We start from the raw sequence: 21,713 nt of genomic DNA on the forward strand, positions 1-21,713 counted from the left end.
GTCTTGCACGAACGAACCTTGGGCTGCATCACTTCCTCTGAAAAAACGGGATCTTCATTAAATGTCAAATCTGCAGCATTAAATGTTCACTTTGCTTTATAAGCTTCCGAGTATGACTTCACTTTTAAATATCTAACTTTGGGGCTGACGTGGCAATATGTCCTTGAGCTTGAATGAGTCTGACCCCTTTCAGTCAACTTGCTGGAACTGATTCCTCCATCAGTTCTCTAACACACGAGCTGCAGTGTACAAGATACAATCTTGATATATATTATCAGTATGAGATTTTTAGTATAAGATCATAATTTTATAATTTTTTCTAATACGTAATTTTATCTAATATTGATATAAATAAAGTAAAATTAGTTTAAAAGATTGAAATAATCAAATACCGTGAATATCTTAAAATAATTTAAAATAGACATCAACATTTGCTACTTGTGAATTGTGATTCACATCAAAGGAATTAATAGTCGGTTACGATAGAAAATAGGGGAGACTAAGGAGCAAATGGACGAAATTACCCCTACATATCTTTAACATAAGCCCCCAACCCATCTTCTGCCTCAGTTAATTTCTTCACAAATTCGAATCGAAAAAAAGGGTCACAAAGGAAAGGGTAAAAATGGCTCAGCTAGCCAGAAATGCAGCTCGTCTACTCCCTCAAACGGCGCCGTTTCACCACCGGGCCGCCCTCGCTTCGATCCACACCACCACCCCCTCCCTCGCCGCCGCCGCTTCCTCCTCCTCCTCCACGCCGACGCCCTACACGCCCTCCCTCCCGCCGTCGGGCTCCTCGCCGCCGGGGATGTCCAAGGCGGCGGAGTTCGTGATCTCGAAGGTCGACGATGTCATGAACTACGTCCGCCGCGGCTCCATCTGGCCGATGACGTTCGGGCTGGCCTGCTGCGCCGTGGAGATGATGCACACCGGCGCCGCGCGCTACGATTTGGATCGCTTCGGGATTATCTTCCGGCCGAGCCCGCGGCAGTCCGATTGCATGATTGTCGCCGGAACCCTCACGAATAAGATGGCCCCTGCGCTCCGCAAGTAAGCTTTCTGTAATTGTAGGGCTTTTCCCCAATTCAATTTTGGTATGCTATTTATTTTTTGTTTGTATTGTTATTATCATTAATTTTGATTCCTGATTATCATTTCTCAATACGGATTTAGCTGGGTTTTTTTTTTTCCCGCGGCTACACCTTTTCCCCTTTGCGAGTTTGTTGAAATTGGTTTTGAGGGTATGTGGACTATCACTATTTCTTTTCCTCAAAGCTTGTTTGAGGAAAATGGTTATGATGTATTGAGCCCGCGGAGTTGGAATGCCTTCTTACTTGTTTGGTTTTGGGAGACTTGGTTGTGAATTGCACTCGATCAAAAACTCTCTAATTAGATTTAACTGCTGCTTTTCAAGTTCTATGCAGCCGTAGTTATGAGGTAGCTATTTTCGGTTTCTCTGCCACTCTCTTAATTTGGTCAGTAGGAGTGAAAACTATTTGGAAAACACGGTATTCGTTTTTTAATTTTCGATTGTTTCGAAAATAATGAATTGCAAGTGGCATGGAGTAAGTAAAGGCGCTTTTACAAGAAATAGGGGATAGCATATATTGCGAGGAGGGGGCAGTGAGTAGCAATTGATTTCATTTCACTGAGGAATCTAATATGCTATCTGTACCCGTTGGTGTTGGTCGATACTGATATTTGTGTGACACAATATGTCGGTTTCTTTGCTTAGAAACTAAGGATGATATAATCTTTAGGAGGATGGGGGTAGCAGGAGGCTTGTTAGTGCTCTCCCCCTGCCCATCTTCTTTAAATACACAAATTATAGCAGTTCATGGTGAACTTCACTTGCAAGCTGCAACTCTATCTGTCATTTTCTTCCTTCCCTTTATATGTTTACGCGATATTGGATTGACTCTTAGTTTTGTTATTGGGTTGTCCGATATATTATCTATTTTGCATGGTACCTCCAGTATATGTTTCTGTTATGCTATAACTGAGTGCTCAAAGAGTGCTGTGTGGACCACTATCAGAACCCTACGACCATATTCGCTATTTAATTCTTCTTAACTATTATGACTCGTTCAACACTTCTTAAGATTTTGCATCCTTAACCCTAAGATTTATGATTTGGACCACCCATTACGTCATCCTATGTTTTATAAAATAATTTCTCTAGTTGGTATTTTTAGTTTTACAATCACCTGTTGTTGAATTAGATGTTATGGAGTGATTATTGGGTACGACTGAAAATATAATGGCTTTGCCCACACAGGTTCGAATCCTGTTGTTTCTTGCTGTGAACATGTGAAATTTTTAATACAATCCTAGTGCCATGAGTTGATCTTGATCGAGGCTGCTTGAGCTGCACTTGAGCCATGTGACTCAAGCCCTTTCTAGTCTGAGGTCAGCCTGTCCAGATGAAGACTCACTTTGAGATAGTCTTTAAGACTTGTCAGAAACCTACACATTCAAGACTCAACCATTCTAGTCTTGAGACCCATTTTCGACCCAGATAGGACTGTGTTCCGGACAGTCTTATAACAAACTAATCCGTCTAATATTGAACTCCAGGAAAACACTCAGAACCTGAAGCAAATTTTTGTACTTATATCGAGGAGCTGCTGATAAGTAATACATTTGTGTTGTGTGATGGATGTTGATGCTTATCTAAAGCACTCTGTTAAAGAAATGATCTCCAAGAATGTCAATGCTAAGAGAAAAGAGTCAGAAATACTATGTGTGGGATAGGGTATATAAGCTTGTGCTATACTGGTTAGGAATGAACGATCTGAAGTTTCTGGGAGGAGAGTTAAATGTACTCGATTAAGCTGTCTTCTACATGAATAAGTGAACAGAACTGTGTGGATTTACCTGAAATGCTCTCTTTCTACCGAAGATATATTTAATGAGACTTTTCTTGGTTTGTTTGGTCAACGTGTAATTTAGAGAATAAACTAGTTCCCTGATCGCCTTGCATAAAGCTTCGACCAACTGCAGAAAAGGCATCAGGAAGTAAACAGTCCAACGCCTAAGTTTCTGATAATTAGACTCTCTTGTTCTGAGTGATTAGGAGATGTGACCTTATGTTAAATGTTTGGTTTTCAATTAATTTTCTGCATATATTGGTATAATTCTTATTGAGTGATATACTGGATGGTGCCTTATGATTGTAAAGCTTAAAAATTTATTGGCCACTTGTACCAATGCAGAGTCTATGACCAGATGCCTGAGCCACGGTGGGTAATCTCTATGGGAAGCTGCGCAAACGGCGGTGGTTACTACCACTACTCGTATTCTGTTGTCCGAGGTTGTGATAGGATTGTCCCCGTTGACATCTACGTACCTGGCTGCCCACCCACTGCCGAGGCACTCCTCTATGGACTACTCCAGCTGCAGAAGAAGATCAATAGGCGTAGAGATTTCTATCACTGGTGGACCAAATAAATACACAGCTTCACTTTGCATCTTCGGATGCGTGCTTGTGCGAGGTTAAACTGAACCAATTGTAGCTTTCTCAAAAATAAATGCCATTGCGAGGGAGAGACGTAATCGGGTGTCGCCGGTATCTGTTCCCTTGCTAAACTCACTCTTTCCTTTTTTATGTTGCTTGGGACTTATATGCTGTTATTGTGATGTCATCTAGTGGGATTGTTCATTGATCGTGTCTGTATTGATTTAAGTAAGAATGCTTCATTTGTGTGTCATATGTTATACTACTATACTTTATGTGAGATTGAGCATAGGTTTTGAGAAAGGTATGAAAGTGTCTCTCATAAATTCATATGATTAAGATTAATATTATATTCTTTCCATCTTCAGTGGAACAAAGCCTTGGTTGCTAGAAATGTGAAATGAAAAGTGTTCATTAATCTTCTTTGATTATTGGAGCTGGTGTAGTCACTAGATTTGGAGCTTTTGTGTGCAATGGATTTTGGACCCGGTTTAGATACATGGATCTTGATCCATTTTTTAGGAAATTTAGATTGGATTTTCTGTTATTCCTTTCGTCCCAATTTAATAAGTCATGTTTTTTTATTTGGGTGTTTCATTAAAATAGACTACTTTCTAAAATAGAAAGTTAATAGTACATAATAAATATTTCAACAAAATTCATTATTTGCATCAAATGTTATTGTGGCCTACATAAAATTATTGAATTGGGATACTAAAAGAGTATTAAATCTTTTGTATTTGGCAACTAATTTTGCTTATAAGATTTATTTGGTTTAGTTTATACTACCATTATTTTTTATTTGTGAGTAGATTGATTAATTCATTATATAATATATTCAGTTTTTGATATGATATACTGTATTTTATATCTAAAAAATTATAATTCAAGTCTAGTATCTTAATGTAAAATTAAATTCTTCTGTCTTTCTTTATGAAATATTTTTCTCTGTTATAAAATGTTGAGACTACGTGGTGTATTTTAGTAGAGGTGTGTATAGTGTCTTCCTATTTTATCTCGTAGGAAATGATTTTTTGTTGCATCTTCTAAGTTTTAATTATTAAATGATTTTCTTTTGTCGAAACGAATTAGAGTTTTTCAAGATCAAACTGTAATACCCGTTCCTTTTTGCTAAGTTTAGAATAATTTTTGAACTTAGATATTAAGTTGATTCACGCCGGATAAAAGAAAATGAATTTATTTTTAATTCCAACAAAAATGATTTACAAAAACATTTGTAAATTTAGTTATTGAATTTATATGCATTGCATATTTATTTAATTTACTTTTCAAGTATTTTCACGAGATATTTATTTAGCGAACACTGAACGAATATTACAGTTTTCATAGTACAACCCGGAAGATTTTTATTGTATTTTATTTTATTCTCCCATCAGCCACTTTAACACCTTTCCAACCACCCATCCACTCTTTCCACCTAAAGAATTTCCTTTCCAACCACACACGATACATTGTCTCCCCAAAATCACGAACTTTAGCCATATTTTTTTAAAAGCAATCAGCCATACTTTTGTTAAATCAATCACATGCAAATCAATATTTTACAACAATCAATCTACTTGGAAATTTCCTCACAAGCTCTTCTTCATCCCTGAAGTGCGCAGCAACCATAGGTAAATTCCTCTCAACTTTGAGATTTCTCCATCTCATTCTTAGTTCCTCTGCATATATTGAAGAGAAGCAAAAATCTGAAATATTGTGCAGTGATTCCAGCAACCAAGCAAATCCAGATTCAAGCAACACTTATTTCACATTCTGAGTAATTCAAACCAAATTCCTAAAGGTTTCCTCTCGAGCCCTTACCTCATTTACTCGACTGTTAAAAATCAAACACTTCATATGTGCCATTCCAGTAAACCAATATACACAGCAAAACATTCAAGCATTTCAATAGTATGACTTTTATTATTACATATATGAAAGCATGATTCATTGAAAAGAAAAGATTTTATTTTGAAGCTTTGAATTTTGTCTCCTGTTCTTGTGTGATGAGTCGAGAGGGAGGTGAGTTTTCAGCCCGGTGGCTGCTTGACGCCGGCGACGGCACGGCGGAAAAGGCACCGCCTTTTTCCTCTTCCTGCTAACGAGAGAGAGAGAGAGGAGGAGGAATTAGATTTCAGATTTTGTATTTTGAAAGGAAGAGAAGGGAGATTTGGGGGTTTACCTGTGTGGGGTGGTAGCTGGTCGGAGCTGTTCTGGGTGGAGGTTAGGGTTCCGGCGAGGCGGCTTATCGCTGCTGCAGTCGCCGGAAGGTAGAGAGAGAGAGACCGAGGGAGGCAGCAACGTTCCGTCGTTGCCAAGGAGGAGAGAGAGCAGGGGGAGAGATCGGTGAGAGTGGAAGAGGGAGGCCAAAGCTCGGCGGCCTTGGCTGCTGTTAATCGGCCACGGACGGAGGGAGAGATGGGAGTCGCGGTCGGCGGTAGCTTCCTGCTGCAGTCGCCGGAATTGGGACAGAGAGTGAGAACGGAGGGAGGCGGCGGCGGTATCTATCGTCGTTGCCAAGGAAGGAGGTCGGTCAACGGCTGCCTCGCCGGGGGTGGTGGCACGCGGCCGTGAGTCCGCGAGAGAGAGTGAGCGGCTGAGAGGGAGAGAGAGAGAGATATGTTGTGTGCGTGAGAGTGAAGGGAGGAAGAGAAGGGGAAATAGGGTTGAGGGACTTGGGCCGAATATTGGGCTGATTTTTATGAGTGATGGGCCGATTTTTAAATAGATTTGGGCTGCGATTTTTAAAAGCTAGGGCCGATTTTTATTAAAATGAACTGGGCTGTCCCTTATTAAATCAACTGGGCCGATTTCTTTTAATAAGTTTTGGGCCCTATTACAATTTTATTAATTGGGCTACCCTATTTTAATTAATTGAACTATTAATTAGTTTGATTAATTATTTTCAAAGACTAGTTTTCATAATAATATTAAATTATTATTATGTGCATATTTTAAGTAAATTACTTATTATATGCTAAGCATGACATGAAATTGCATTATATTTTGCAATAAAAGTATTTATGATTTAACTGGTTTTAATTATAATTCCAATTATTAAAGAAAGATGAGTAAGAATATTGTTGGTGTTCTTAACTCAAGAGAAATGTTTTCAAGTATTTATTCATTAAATTTTGAAACCCGGCGTGACGAATTTTAGAATGTTAAGTATTTTCCCTAAGATATTAAGTTAGCTTCACGTGACCTATTAAGAATAGAATTTCTTGTAGGCTTTGTGACCAGGGGGATTAGCGCTGCTTTCCCAAGACAGGTTTTTATGTGTATGATCTTCAGGCTTTGCCTATCCAGGTGGGCTTACTTTCCAAATGTACAAAGTATGATTGAGTTATTAAGCTCTAAATGTTTCAATGAAATGCAAATTGTTTATTTAATGTAATGAAAACTGTTTATCCAATAAAATGTTTATGTGCACTCTGCTCTGTTTAAGGCTCGCAATTCATGGATCGATCGAGGTTCTCTTATGGCCTAACACGTTATTTGAGAATTGTGTACACTTATTAGTTGTTTCGGTGGGTTGATCTCCATCGGGCACTAATTCATGTAAGAGGCGTTATAAGGGTGCTTGGCTGGATGTGTTCCGGAGCATGTATCATGTAAGGCCTGCCCGGGTAGCGTCCCGAGGTCAATTCAACTTGTCTGAGTTACGTCCTCAGGGCAAGTGTCATGGGAGAAATGGATCCGTCGGTGGCTAAAAGATCCGGGATCACAGCGAGTAACAGAAAGGGAGTGTGACATGTGCGCACAAATGAAAGAAAATATTTTAACATGCTTAGAAGTTATTTCATTTTAAAACCTTCTAAGTCATGTCAAGTATAATTGGATAAACTGTCTTTATTAAAATATGAGATGTTTCAGAAAATGCATGCCCACTAAGTACATTAGTACTTAACCCAAAAATACTTTCAAATGTTTTCAGGTTGGCTGGCTGGTGCTGACGGGACGGAGCTGAGGCTAGCGATAAATTCCTATGTTAGACTTCCGCTGTAGCAATTACTCATATCAGTCTTTTGTTTTCCCAACTTAAGATCTTCATGTTAAATTTCAAATGATATATCTGACCGAGCTTAGACTCTTCACTACTTAATTTATGCCAATGAATGTCGGTTGTCAGAAGCATGAAACAAAACTTGTGATCCAAAGGGGCATAGCCCAACTTTCTATCCTATTTCGGGTTTTTACAAGGTTGTTCCTTGTTTATTTCTATGAATTAGTTGCACCTCGATTATATTTATTCATTCAAGAATTGGGGTGTGACACAAACTAGCTCGAGCTTGGTTCCTTCAAACTAAATGAGCTTTTGTTGAACTCGGGTAACACATGATAAATGAGTCTTTAATGTCTAGCTTAAATGAAAAGGATCAAGTCGTGAACCTAATAATTTTATTAACGAGTTTGAGCTTGAACTCGAGCTTGTATGTCTTTGGCCCCCGCTCGATTGATTTACACCCTTTCACAAATCATCATTTTGCACACAAAAAGGCTGACAAGACGTGTAAAATGACATTCCTCTTAATTTGCAAAAACTCACATCGAATCAGTTTTCAATTTTCAATTTTCAAATTATTAAATCGTACATATTATTTAGGACTTAGGAGTACTATAATTCTTATTCTTTATATCATCCTACAACTTTGCAATATATTAACATTTTCTAGGGTACATTATATTAATACTATTTTATAAATAAAACCTTGTAATCGCGAATTACTTTTAGAATTATTTTATAAATCTTGTTATGAGATCGAAATGCATAAATCACTTTCTATGCCTATATATTTTAGACGAACTCAAAAAGTGAAAATGTAAAAATTAATGAATTATTAAAAAGTGTTCAAAAAGTTAATGAAATAAGATGAGACACCACACTTACATTAAAAAGGGAAGGTTGTGAATGCAAAGTATACCATCTTTTAAATGCCACCACTTGATATTTTTCAACTTACATATTCTATGGTTTGCAATAATTTGACCTAACTTAAAATTGGAGTTGAAATTCCCTTGATCACCAATTGATGTCTCTTATTTTGCCACATTCTGCGTTTTAAATTTTTTTGAATACCTAAAAAGAATTTTCATATCAAATAGATTTCATAGTTGACCCATAATTGGTGCTCGTGCTCGAACACTTTGGAATTGGAATATAAATTCTTCAACACTTTGAATATAAACTCTCTAGTGTCCGAACACAAGTACAATTTGAAATACTACCAATTATAGATCAGATAATCTTAAAATCACTTGAAATTATTTAATTTATTATATGCTAGATGGTTATATTTTTCTAGCGTCTGAGTTGCAGTTTATTTGATTTTTTACAATTGTAAACATTTTATTTATTTTCGTGTTGCAAGACAGAGGTTGATGCAATTGTCAAGTTCAAAAAAACAAACACAAAAAACCTTCTAACTTTTTTGAAAAATAAAATAAAAATGAAAGTAAGCAACTTTAGACATGCAATATCATTTAGAAATAAAATAATCATAAAATTTATTGTAACCCTTATTTATTTTTATCGATATCTCTATTACAATTTGTTAAATTTATTAAATATATCTCAATATTTTAATTTTAAATCAATTTTATCATCGAAGCTCATGCATTCATGATAAGGTGTTAAGCATAATTGCAAATAGAGATGAAGAATTGTAATATCCAGAATTGTCGCTGCAAGACTCTGACAACTTTGATGAAAGCCAAGAAACAAATGATTAGGACAAATATTTTAGAATCTCCAATTGAAAAGGATGATGAGGAGATTGTATATCACAATCTAATCATGAGTCAGTATTCCAAAATATAGTGCTCCTTGATAAAAGCCTAAACAATTAATGAAGTTCGTGGACATGAGCAAAAACTATCTAAAATAATTATCCAAGTTGAATACTCGTTGACATGAGTATAAAATATCTACAAATTCAAGTTCAAACGAAAACTCTTCAGACATGAGTAGGAAATGTCTATAATCAAGTTCAAGAAAGCTCTTTGATACGAGCATAAACTAAAAGATCATTGATATGAGTATAAACTATCCAAATGCAAAAAAAAAATTGAAGGCTCCTTGATACGAGCACAAACTATCTAAATTTAAATTAAAGAACTCTTGAATATGAGTATAAACTATTCACAAGTTTGAAATTCTTGAACTCCATGATATCAATATAAACTATCTAATAAATTTTCGAGACTCATTCGTTTTCACGACAAGTAGTTCATGAACAAATCTCGATGGGACATTTGTAGGCACACAAATTTTAGAAGATTTTATTAATTTTATATCTTTTATTTATTTTGAAATGTCATGAAATTCAAGATTAAATAAAATATATTATTAATAGATATTATCATATCTCAAAGGTAGAGATCCACTTATTTGGCAACAAATTAAATCTTGATATTGATATATATCAATTTTCAATAGCCAATGAAATAGTATCATGTCAGTTCTAGGCCTATAATCATCCGGGTTCAAGCTCATAGCCTAGCTCTTCCTATAACTATAAATATGGGTCTGTATCTCAATTCTAAACACACTAAACCATAAATAAAGAGTTTAAGAATTGGAGGAGAATTTTAAACATTCTACAAAAGCTCAAATCAAGCCTAATGTTCGATTCAGAAACAAGGCGAAGGTGCATCAACTTTATAAAGTCCAAAGCTTAAGTCAAGCCCAAAACTCAAGTCATGCCAAACGTTAGATCTAAAGGTCCTCTGCATCAACATCATAAAATTCAAAGATCAAGTCCAAGAAAATTGAAGACATATCTCTCCAACAAATTTCAAGGACTATTCAAAGACCATTCAAGAATCAACTTGAAGAGTGTGCGTGTGTTGGCCTAGCTGTAGGTGGTTAATGTCTAAAGCATATGGTCCTAGGTTCAAGTCTCACAAATAAATTTAATTTATAAATATTGAAGCTATACGTAATTTTATATCTATCAAATTAAAATATAAATTTGTGTTTACAATAATATCAATAATAATAAATTATGATTAACCTTTTCTATAACAAACTTTTTTTTTTCGAATTCATATAACAAACTTGAACCCTTATGTTGTACTTGGTTCAACTTACTTTTAGCTCTAATTCCAGTCGATCTAAATTTTTATTTTTGTTAGATCATGAGTTTTATTTTAATTTTCACACCGAATATTTTCTTTTTGGTTTTCAATGATTAAACACATGTGAAAAAGATATTGAGCTGACCAATTTGGCAAAACATCTCATTCTTCTAAACTCGTATCATGTTCGGATTGTTCAAACACAGTAAAATATGTCTACGAGGACTGGCTTTAATTGGTCACATTTTACAAATTTAAAACTTTCGCATAATGTCATTTCATTATTTTTTTTCATTCGAATATATCATATGTCAATACATATGTTCAATCATACACGTTATTGGTCATGTCTATGTGAACAATATCATTATTAATTGATAATAATTGATAAGCATTGTGATAGTGTGTATTAGTTTATACGCTATAGACGATTTGCACTATATTATTTTAGAAATACATTTATATATGTGTTTGGTAGTCATGCTTAGAAATGACGTGATTAATAAATTAAAGATAAATAATATAGAAAAAATAAAATTAATTATCTATTTAGCCTAGATAAATAATACTATTATAAAGGGTCATAAATAAAACTTAGATAAATAATACCTAGATAAATAATAGCGGGGGGAGGGGGGAGATATTAAATTTCCCAGTGGAACAGTGATATAAGAACGAGCCTTCTTACTAATCAATATTGTTATCAAACGCTTAGATAAGACATGATTATTTATATATTTTGCTTTATCTAGGACTATCAAACAAGTATAATTTATCAAGATGCAAACAATAGGATAAGATCGGATCTTTTAACTATCACGATTCACTGGCCTACTTGTTATATAATATGGGTTGTCAAATACTCATATAAATCAAGATTATTTAATGTAAACCCCACATCTAAAAATTACTTTCTCCATCCACAAAATGAGTATCCATTTGGAGGTGGTGGGAATTTTAAGAAATTAATTAAGTATGTGTGAGTGAAATAAGAGGTCCATTTTTATTGTGAGTGAATTATGTGGAGTACATTTATCAAAAAAGAAAATAAATACTTGATGAATGGACCAAAAAGAAAATATGAATACTCATTTCGTGAACGGCGGGAGTACGAGCGTAAACCCCACGTCTAAAATTTTTGATGCCATGACAACTTTATGTTGGACGAAACCTTGATTTCGGCTAAATTTCAAAATGCATCAAATTCATATATTTATTCATCAAATTTATAATATGAAAAAAATAAAAATCTCTAATAGATTATAAATTTACATCCCATTAACCCTTATATATATTTTTTAAAACCTAACCCTTATATAAATTATATATGAATCATTATCAAAGAGGAAAATTACATTGGATAAATATTGGGCCACTGCATTTGCGCTAGAAAGCCCAAAGCGCCGGTGACTCAGTGACTCAGTGCGCAGGAATCGCTCGAATCAATAACTCGACTCACCTTCTATTTATAGTTATGATTTTGCGAATTTAGAGAGAGAGAGAGAGTGTATGTGCGTGTGTGTGTAAGCTATGGATGTGTGTGTTTATTGGTATTAGTATATAAGCTATGGATGCCAAATCCAATGCGTCTCGAACTTCGGAGAGATTCTAGAGAGAGTGAGATTGTAGAGAGAGAAAGAGAGTAATGACGGAGTCCAGTGATTCCGTCTCAGTGGATATGGAGCCCCTTCTTCTCGCCGGGAAGGTGAAAATCAAACTCCATTCATATTGTTCATATAATCGCTTATACACTGTAGTCTATATGTGAGTATCATTCATATGATCCAGTGGAAGCTACATTTTGGTTGATCAGTTTCGAGGTTCCGTAATTTCAATCATTTGCAGCAGGCGTGAACTGTTTAAGTGCGGATTGTATTTCATTGTTCAATCCTTTTTTTTTAGCTTGATCTCTTATTTTGAGCATTGGCTGTTAGGTGATCAAGTTATGATCACAATTTTACGAAATCAAGTCCAACAATTTTTAATTCTATTTCAAATTGCTTTGAATGATGTAAAACGATAATGCTCTGCTAATTTGTATTTTTGCAATTTGAGAAAGGATTTGGGCTTCATTTAGCAAATTTTCGAAATTATGATTATGATATGAATGCTATTTACATTTGGTGCAAGTGTTACATTTTCTTAACTGGACTCTGCCTTTTAGCTGCATGTAGTATGCATGATCTCTTGGTTCGATTAATTTGATTAGAATGTAAATCAAACAGAGAATTTGTATGTTTTTAAACATAGGGAGTAGTATTTTGCAGTTTAGTCTGGATTTAGGTGTTCTCCTTAACACTTTGAAGAAAATTGATTTTGGAGAGAGTTATGTATATTGCAAGCTGGTATTAGATATGAACTCTTGAGCTGGTATAAAGAAAATAATACTTTTCTTTACTAAAAGATTGTCATGGGATGTAATGAAGAAAATGAAGGATCTTGTGCAAGTAGATTCTTTTATGATGTAACCAAGAAAAGAAGCTTTGACTTATGATCCATTAATTAAAGTTTTGCTTATATGCTAGCTGGAAATTCTTGAAAGGAACATTGCACATGGGAAATTCTGTGGGGAAGCAAATAATACTTTTCTTTTCTAAAAGATTGTTCCCCATTTTAAAGCATGTGTTGTAAATTCTAACTGGAATTAAGTTCTGATGGAATATCTGGCCTTCCTTGGCATTGTTCTCTCCCTCTCTTTGAATAACGAAGGTTTTGACAATCTTTGGTTTTGATATTTCATACAGGAGCATATTGTGAAAACTAGCTATGGTTCTTTGTCGGTGGCTGTTTTTGGAGACTGGGACAAGCCTGCCCTAATTACTTACCCCGATTTAGCTTTAAACTGTAAGGCAACATCCTCAAAATTGAGTAGAGCGAAATATGAATTACTACTTATGAACTTTTGCTAGATAAAAAAAACTTCATATTTTGAACCATGTTATAATCCTGCTGAACCTCACTTGTAATATTGTGCCATTTTTCACTGAAAACATATCTTGAAATTCTTCTCATCCGCAAAGTTTATGCAAAATATTACTTTGTGAGAATTGCTTTATATGAACTATGAAGTTCAAGAAGATGATGCGTGATCTCATTGTGTAGAGAGTGGATAAAATGAGAGTGACTGCTAGAATCTGATCCGTATAATTTGTAGACCTTGAAACATGTCGTTCACAACTGCTTCAAGTATTAATATGTTTAAGTGGATGAAAAAACTACTTACCACTTTTAAATTGGTATTGGCGTCTAATGCTTCTTTTGTTTGCATGTGAAACCAATCAGACGTGTCTTGTTTCCAAGGTCTCTTTTCTTGTCCAGAAGCATTTTCTCTTCTTCTCCAGAACTTCTGTATCTATCACATAAGTCCTCCTGGGCATGAGGTCCGTGCCTTGATTACTCGACTACTGGTATTTGTTACTGACTAGTGACACAGGCCCAGTTGTCACTGAGTGTTTTAAGTTGCGCTGTTTCTTATCTGGTGCTTGTAAGAGATATTACAGATAGGAGCTGCAGTGGCTGGGAAGGATGAACCTTCATTATCTGTTGATGACTTGGCTAATCAGATTGCTGAAATCCTCGACTACTTTAGGTATTTATGGTGTTTTCTAACTTTGATTTGTGTCTCAAGTTTGTTTTTTTCTTCCCTTTCGATCCAGTCATTCTTTTTGTGTTTTCCTCATTTTGTTTTCTACGCAGTTATATGCTATTCCACAATGGATCTATTCATATCAAATTTCCTCTACCGAGCATCAAATACTTCATTTTAAAATGTGCTATATATATTTATATACATATAGTAAGTTGAGCTAACTGTCTCTCGCAGAGTTGGTAAGGTTATGTGCCTGGGCGTGACAGCTGGAGCTTATATACTTACCTTGTTTGCTGTAAGATATTCTCCTTTCGTGCACTTTCATCTTCTTTCATGTGTTTCTGTCACCATAATTATGCATTGCTGTATGCAGATAAAGTACCCAAAACGAGTAATGGGTTTGATTCTTGTTTCTCCTCTATGCAAAGCACCATCGTGGAAAGAGTGGCTATCCAATAAGGTTTACATTCTGAATTTTCTCTGGTATCCGTCTCCGAACCCCCATCCTCCCAATCCCGAAAGAAAGCAATTGAGCGCACTACAAAAGATGAACTCATTGTGGTGCTTGTTTCATCACATATATTTCTCTCTGGGTGCAAGACATGTTTTCATAATACTGGCCAACTATTTGCAGGTGATATCGAACTTGCTATACATGTGTGGCATGTGTGGTTTGGCAAAGGAGGTGTTGCTTATGCGTTACTTCAGCAAGGTGCCTCCACGCGTCTATTTCAGTTTGCAAGAAGATAAATTTAGACAATTGCTGATATGATTATCGTGTCTATGCTTTGACAGGAAGTTCGCACCAGTGCTGATGCACTAGAATCAGACATCATTCGATCGTGTAGAAGAGTTAGTTTTCTTGTCATCCTTGGTTAGTAGCCCATCCAAAACCACATTTGATGAACATGTCTCTAAATCCCAAATTCTTGTTACATTGATTGCAGCTCTTGGGAGAGAGGCAGAGCTCAAATGTTCATCGGTTTCTTGAAGCTATCAATAGGTACTATACATTATATATCAAAAGATCTGTAAATATTTCTATATGTTGCAAATTGAAGCGTAAGCTGCATCTTTCTCAATTTCTTTCTCCAAATTGAACTCACTATCTACAGTCTTGCAGGAGACGGGATATCACACAAGGCTTGAGGAAACTACAGTGTCGATCCTTGATTTTTGTCGGAGAAAACTCTCCTTTCCACCACGAGGCTCTCCACACGATGTCGAAGCTAGACAGGAGATTAAGCGCGTTGGTTGAGGTACACTAAACTACTATCTTTTTCTCTCCCAACGTAACGTGCACAGGTCACATTTCTTAGCACCTCACTCATCCGCAGGTTCAAGCATGCGGATCGGTGGTCACAGAAGAACAACCAGATGCAATGCTGGTTCCTCTGGAATACTTCCTCCTCGGCTACGGCTTCTGCAGGCCATCCCAATTCAGTGTAAGCCCGAGAAGCCCGTTGAGCCCGACTAGCATCTCGCCCGAGCTTTTCTCACCGGAAAGCATGGGGTTGAAGTTGAAGCCAATCAAAACCAGAATCCAGAAAGAAGTATGAGGGTAATTTAAGTATACATACGGTTGGAGGAGAATTAATGAAATTTTATAGGCTGGAAAAATTACTACAAAGGCTTTAGATATAGGAGAAAAATAGATAAAACCAGATTTTATTTATCTGAACTTTAATAGATTTATTATGTGAAGCAGGGATCTTTTATTGCAAGATGGTGTTTGATTATGTATATTCAACTAGTATCCTTGCACCATTTTGCAATAGAGGATCCAAAATAATAAATGGTGGGAGAAATTTTCATTTACTGTATGGTCATTGTATATATTTTCTTGATAGTAATAATTTTTCCATGATTGTATCAAGGTTATTCTTTTTCTTCTTTCCATTTTATCAACTTAAATGTATAATAATAGCACGATACATTGTGCATTGTAGCATACTTTGAAACACTCGCCCGTTCCAATTATATAGACTTATTGTATTGTTTGAATGTCTCAAATATATAGGTTAATTTTCATAAAAGCTACTTCCTTCATCTCATTATAAGTCACTAAAAAATTTTCGGTACGAGAATTAAGAAGAATGTATAAATTTATTAAAGTGGTATGATCCACACTTTTTAAGGGTCAAACTTTTTTATTTATGAAAATAGACCGCTTATAATTGAACAGTCCAAAATGAAATACATGCCACTTTTTATTGGATGTATGGAGTAATATATTTTTATCTCATTTACTAACACACAGTCCTATAAAATTCTTTAACTCTCAACATTATAAAATTGTCAGAAAAGGCAAAAATTTGGATGAGACTGTGTATGGGTGAGACTATGGATAGGGATGGGGCGCAGGTTGCGGGTCTTAGGCCGGTTGAAAAACACAAATAATTCAAAGTAAATATGTGAAAACTCTCACCTCACTTTAACACTCATAAATGCAGACACTTATTCCATTCACAACAAACTCAACCACTTTATTAAGACACATTTCATTCTCAACTGGATACTAAAATGTGGGAACAAAAGAGTAATGTACATAAAGTACAAATATATATATAGAGAAAAATACAAGAAAATCTAAATTGCAAATTTAAAAAAAAATAAAAGAAGACAAATTGGTCAAGTCAGCCAAAGAAATTGCTGGATATATGTATCATGTATATATATCCTATCAGAACATTTAAAAGAGAGAAAGAAGTAAATTTGACAAGACATATTTACATGACAAAGTCCATAATAATGGCATAAATACACAACAAACAAAACCAAACTCCCAACATTTACACATACAAATCAACATCGATCGCCAACAAAATAAATCAAGAATAGACAGATTGGATTATGCAAAACACTTCCAAATATCTAATTTTCTTGATTTCTACTTAGATCCCAATTTGGAGTTTCAATATACAGTTGTAATGATATCTCTCCATACTATACTATAATACACTGAATATAAATGAAGAAATGCTCAAAGCATTGTGACTAGAAACGCATGATTAAATACATACATATATATATATACCTTCTTTATCAATCTCTTGTAAATCTCCTAGTTTCAAAGCGCATTTGGTTTCTGTGATTGCCTTCCATTTCTTCATCTTCCTTCCGAGCTTTTCTTCTGTTCATTTCTGCACACATTTCCTCGATCATCGGCTTCCATAGTCGGACACGAGCGTTTATAAACCAGTTCGACACCTGCAGAGATAGTACGTAAACGAGTCAAGCTTGAACTTCGAAGTGCTCTTGTTCTTGTTCTTGCACAAAAACATGAGTGTTTTATGTGTAAATGTAGTCAAGAATTGTCCAAATTTTGATTAAAAAAATTCCGTTATTCGAGCTTTGGAAAGGCGTAACTTCATAATGTATGAGTTTCTTGCACACCTGATTCCTAGTCAGGCCACTTTTCAAAGCTAACAAGTGCTTCTCCGAGTCCTTAGGATACCTGCAAAATCGAGACATTCATAGTTATCGTGGTCAGATTTCAGACGAGATTAGCCTATATCAGTAAAATATGATCGTAGGCAGGGAAAGGGCGTTTACGGGTGTAGGAAATTCTGAAACATCCATGTCCTCAAAACGGACACAGATGTTTCGGGGAGGCCTCGTTGAGGCCTCCATAGTTGATGATCTCTCTTGCTTAGCTGCTGCAGAGCCCACTGCTTCTGGATGAAGCATGCCTCAAATGACTTGTTCTCTCGTGTTTCTCCCTCTTTGAGATGAGCTCCGATTGCAAGAATGTGGCTGCTGATCCTCTCCCGGAGGCTCTTGTACATAAATGAGATTGTGGGGAGAACAAAACGAGCGTGCAGATTAGGTTCTAGCTCCGTCACAGCATGGAATGCAGAGGTGACCGTGTGGATCTCGTCTAGGCATTGACTATACTGATCATCAACCTAAGGAGGGGATGCACGAAATCGAGTATAAGCAGAAGACGAAACAAGATAATTTTATATGTTTTCAGAGACAGGCATACCATTTGCAGTAGAGCTAGGAGATGCTTTCTCTTTGCTTCTAGGGTTGTCTCTTGCTTTTGAAACACGAACATGTGATCCCCTTCAATCCCGTTGGAGGATCCGATTGAAGAAAATGAGACGTTCGCTCCAACATCTTCATTGCTCTCTAGTGCATAGCAAGCGATTTCAGCAAGTATTTCTTGCATGGCCTCGAGGAACCTTGATCCCGACAGCATCGGTGGGAGTTGGAGCGGCTTGAATCCCGACGAGGGGTTCTTGCTGCTGCAAGAAGTATGCTCGGGCAATGAGTAGCAGCTAGTCACACCATTGGAGCAGCTCATCTCCGAGCATTGCTCCTGCGGTGTAGAGTGCCCGTGTAGAGCGGATGGCCGTGATGTCACGAGGCTCAGAGACAGCTCGTTACTATACTGAGACGACTCGTGACTGTGGGAGCCGAAGCCTACTTGCTCCATCACTGGCCATTCCCTCGAGTGGCAGCTACGAGCTGGTTGGCCCGGTGGTGGAAGGCTAGCCCTTCCAACCACCCTCCCAATGAGCTCAGGAGGGAAGGGTAGGCCTCCGTAGCCATGGAGCATTGTCTCGAGCGAGGGACTAACGACATCTAGGCCGTTCATGGCAGCGCTATGTCTCGTGTTTTCTTGATGATTCTCAATTGAGGCATAAGGGAAGGTGCCAATGGATGCATTAGGGAGAGGAATGGCCTCCAGAAACCGATCAGCCCCTTCAAACAGGTTAATTTGGGGGAATGAGGAGAAGCTCACGGCCCCGTTTACTGATTGGATATTGCCACAGAAAGCATCGCTAGCTGTGGCAACTCGACTCGTTAGCTGGCCAGCAAACTTGTTCATGGCGTCTCCGACTAAGTGAGTCGGAGGCAGCACGAATCCGTTGAGTATATGATCTCCAAGAGTTTCATCTGTTTGCATATTGAAACGGCCACTTTTCCAACATAACACAGAAGGGAAAGACAAAATGCAGAAAAGTTAGATGTATCAAACATTAGTTTTGAAGAGCAATTTCAAGAATTCAATGTAGATAGCATCATTTGAAGAAACATAGACACAATATTGATAGCTTCTAATTTCCCAATGAAAAAAAAATAAAAAAAATCACATTTATATATTGATATGTCAATTATAATACATATATACCAATGCTATAAAGGGAAAAATTAGCTTTGAAGGAGCAATGGAGCAAGCAATTTCAAGAATTCAAAACCATAACCAACCTAAAAATGAAAATAGCATCATTGAACAAACACAGACAAATTAATGTTTATAGCATAATGAAAAAACCAACAAATGCTAAAATACTAAATATACTAATGCTATAAAGGAAAAGAAAAATGCAAAAAATTAGATATTTCAAACAATAGTTTTGATGAACCAATTTCAAGAATTCAAAACCAAAGGCAACACAAAAAATGTAAATAGCATATCATTGCAGAAGCATATTCAAAGTGATGATGATATCATCTAGTTTCCTAATGAAAAAACCAATATTTTTTACATATTTCTATGATGGTATGTAAACTAAAACACTAAATATACTAATGCTGTAAAGGGAAGGAAAAACGTGAAAAATTAGACATTTCTAAATGATCTGCTTGAAGGAGCAAATGGAGCAAGCAATTTCAAGAATTTAAAATCATAACCAAACTAAAAAATGTAAACAGCATCAAACATTGACAAAATGTTTTGATTACTTCTAATTTCCTAATGAAAAAACCAACATTTTAAATTTCTATGTTGACTCAAATACTAATATACCAATGACCTATGATCCATGTCTCAATTAGCATATATACTTCTAGTGAAATTTGTTCTGCATTTTCTTATGTTGCAAAATAGGCATTAAAATGGAACAAAATGTGGCTTGTAAAGCTTGTTTATTATGTGTATTTGATCAACTACAATAAAACTGTCTCTTCCTTTCTCAACAAGCATATATGTATGTATGTATGAATAATATTAAAAAAAGTATATGAGTATGAAATCAATTAGAACAAAAGCTCAAAACCACAAAAAATAACATTAGCAAATCCAAATACTCCATGATTTACATGACAACAAGAAAAAGGCATTATTAGGACAAACCTTGTTATCTTCGAAGAAGGAATTTCTTGCAAGAACAGATGAGCACTGTGTGTTTGCTAAAACAATATAAGATTTTCAGAGAAATATATGTTCGTTAGTTTTCAGTGGCTGTAAAGAAACAAACATAAAAGTGGAAGCTTTGAAGTTTGATTTCTATACTGATCAGTTCCTTCCACAAACAGTGTATAAACTCAGAAAGCCAGAATTTAAAAAACAAAAAGAAAAAGAACACCTGAAAATCTTTAAAGTTGAGAGCTTTTTTTTTCACCCTTTTACCTTTTTACGAGAAAGATTAAGGTAGTAAAATAAGCTAAAATAACTATGGAAAAAAAGAATAAAAAAGCAATGCAGCAAAGAATAAAAAGAGGCCCAAAAACTGCAGAAAAAAGTGAGCTGTTTTTGCTTGCATGAAGAAGAAAGAAGGGGAAAAAAAAAGTGGGATTTCAAGAAATCCAAATTTCAAGAAACTGGTGAATTTCAGAGTTTCAGACAAAACCCATCAAGAATCATGATCTCTCTTCTTACACCATGATCTCTCTCTCTCTCCTCTTGAAAGAGAAGAAAAAAGACACTTGCTTTTTTCTTACAAGAGAGTCGTGAAACCGCAAGGTATTATCATTATCGTTTTTTCAAGGCTTAAAACACAAAGGGTCATAGAATTTGCAAGTACAAAATGCATTCTCAAAAGCAAGAAAAAATGGGCATCTCTGCAGAGGGATTAAATGAACAAGAGAGAGAGAGAAAAAAAAATTAAGAGGAGAAGAGCATTATGTGTAGTTTTGTAGTAGTAGTACTCTTTGCTGCTGCAGTTCCACTCATTTCTCATTGCAGCCTTTTTGAGGGCCCATTTTCTTCTCTATCTCTCTCTCCTCTTTCCTCTCTCTTCTTCACGGCTGCAACCATACATTATCTGGTGTGCCAGCCAGCAATGATCACCAAAAACAAAATATCTGGATTCTCTCTCTCTCTGATCAAGCTCCTGTGCATGGCAGGATTGCCATGGAGTAAAGAAAAGGGGTTTGCTTTTTTTAACCATTTCTAGAGAGAGAGGGAAAAGGTGAGGTGATGAGAAAGGAGAGACATAACTTTTACTACCTGAATCGAACAACTAAAGGGTTATGGCAAGTAGATGGGAGAATGAATACTGTTGCACCAGTAGTCTACTTTTAGTCCTTGCATTCTTGCATTTTCTCTCCCCCCCCATCCCCTCTCTCTCTCTACAAATATATACTCCATTGATACAGAAAGAAGGAGAGAGAGGAGAGTGGTGGTATTGTAATGTAATGATGGAAGCTAAATTGGAAAAACTTGAAATTTAATTACTATACTCCCTTATTCCATAAAATATTATAGGAGTGGACACAATTTTAAGAAAAAATATTCCCTCCGTCTCACAAAAACATGAACGTTTTTCCATTTTGGGGTGTCTCATAAAAATATGAATCTTTCCATTTTAGTACATCATGGCCCACCACTACTTTTCCTTAATTAATTCATTA

The 21,713-nt window shown here is 36.0% G+C and overlaps 3 protein-coding genes and 1 long non-coding RNA gene across 6 annotated transcripts; 3 read left to right on the forward strand and 1 right to left on the reverse strand.

Annotated features, from left to right (window-relative positions):
- Window positions 1-440: 440 nt before the first annotated feature.
- On the forward strand, window positions 441-3,760 carry LOC130994942 (NADH dehydrogenase [ubiquinone] iron-sulfur protein 7, mitochondrial). Its single transcript, XM_057920139.1, has 2 exons — window positions 441-1,050; window positions 3,216-3,760. The coding sequence occupies exons 1-2, from the start codon at window positions 626-628 to the stop codon at window positions 3,448-3,450; spliced, it is 660 nt and encodes a 219-aa protein (XP_057776122.1). The 5' UTR covers window positions 441-625; the 3' UTR covers window positions 3,451-3,760.
- A 2,778-nt stretch (window positions 3,761-6,538) lies between these two features.
- Window positions 6,539-7,543, forward strand: LOC130995030 (uncharacterized). Its single transcript, XR_009092014.1, has 2 exons — window positions 6,539-6,769; window positions 7,398-7,543. It is a non-coding gene; the product is annotated as an uncharacterized LOC130995030 (long non-coding RNA).
- A 4,371-nt stretch (window positions 7,544-11,914) lies between these two features.
- On the forward strand, window positions 11,915-16,022 carry LOC130994902 (protein NDL2-like). Of its 2 annotated transcripts, none has more exons than XM_057920033.1 (11): window positions 11,915-12,245; window positions 13,285-13,384; window positions 13,823-13,920; window positions 14,041-14,129; window positions 14,364-14,424; window positions 14,503-14,589; window positions 14,764-14,841; window positions 14,925-14,981; window positions 15,077-15,132; window positions 15,253-15,388; window positions 15,467-16,022. In XM_057920033.1, exons 1-11 carry the CDS (start codon window positions 12,186-12,188, stop codon window positions 15,686-15,688), a joined length of 1,044 nt encoding a protein of 347 aa, XP_057776016.1. In that variant the 5' UTR covers window positions 11,915-12,185; the 3' UTR covers window positions 15,689-16,022. The 2 variants fall into 2 exon arrangements, with proteins under 2 accessions (XP_057776016.1, XP_057776015.1); XM_057920032.1 differs by having other exon boundaries at window positions 12,029-12,245; window positions 13,823-13,947.
- Window positions 16,023-16,980: 958 nt separating this feature from the next.
- Window positions 16,981-21,469, reverse strand: LOC130994863 (homeobox protein ATH1-like). 2 transcript variants are annotated; one of them, XM_057919973.1, is made up of 6 exons: window positions 21,009-21,469; window positions 20,215-20,270; window positions 18,118-19,057; window positions 17,685-18,037; window positions 17,526-17,586; window positions 16,981-17,339 (listed from the first exon to the last, which is right to left on the reverse strand). In XM_057919973.1, exons 3-6 carry the CDS (start codon window positions 19,042-19,044, stop codon window positions 17,175-17,177), a joined length of 1,506 nt encoding a protein of 501 aa, XP_057775956.1. In that variant the 5' UTR covers window positions 19,045-19,057; window positions 20,215-20,270; window positions 21,009-21,469; the 3' UTR covers window positions 16,981-17,174. The 2 variants fall into 2 exon arrangements, with proteins under 2 accessions (XP_057775956.1, XP_057775954.1); XM_057919971.1 differs by having other exon boundaries at window positions 20,215-21,193; window positions 21,310-21,461.
- Window positions 21,470-21,713: the final 244 nt, after the last annotated feature.

Source organism: Salvia miltiorrhiza, chromosome 7 (genome assembly GCF_028751815.1).
Source record: "Salvia miltiorrhiza cultivar Shanhuang (shh) chromosome 7, IMPLAD_Smil_shh, whole genome shotgun sequence".
Classification (NCBI taxonomy): Eukaryota; Viridiplantae; Streptophyta; class Magnoliopsida; order Lamiales; family Lamiaceae; genus Salvia; species Salvia miltiorrhiza.

Coding starts and splice junctions, on each gene's coding strand:
- LOC130994942 (XM_057920139.1), top strand. CDS start 626: ATGGCTCAGCTAGCCAGAAATGCAGCTCGTCTACTCCCTCAAACGGCG. Junction 1,051..3,215: donor ATGGCCCCTGCGCTCCGCAA/GTAAGCTTTCTG, acceptor GTACCAATGCAG/AGTCTATGACCAGATGCCTG.
- LOC130994902 (XM_057920032.1), top strand. CDS start 12,186: ATGACGGAGTCCAGTGATTCCGTCTCAGTGGATATGGAGCCCCTTCTT. Junction 14,982..15,076: donor TCATTCGATCGTGTAGAAGA/GTTAGTTTTCTT, acceptor CATTGATTGCAG/CTCTTGGGAGAGAGGCAGAG. Junction 15,133..15,252: donor TTTCTTGAAGCTATCAATAG/GTACTATACATT, acceptor ACAGTCTTGCAG/GAGACGGGATATCACACAAG.
- LOC130994863 (XM_057919973.1), bottom strand. CDS start 19,044: ATGCAAACAGATGAAACTCTTGGAGATCATATACTCAACGGATTCGTG. Junction 17,587..17,684: donor TTTCAGAATTTCCTACACCC/GTAAACGCCCTT, acceptor TCGATTTTGCAG/GTATCCTAAGGACTCGGAGA. Junction 17,340..17,525: donor GTGGCCTGACTAGGAATCAG/GTGTGCAAGAAA, acceptor CTATCTCTGCAG/GTGTCGAACTGGTTTATAAA.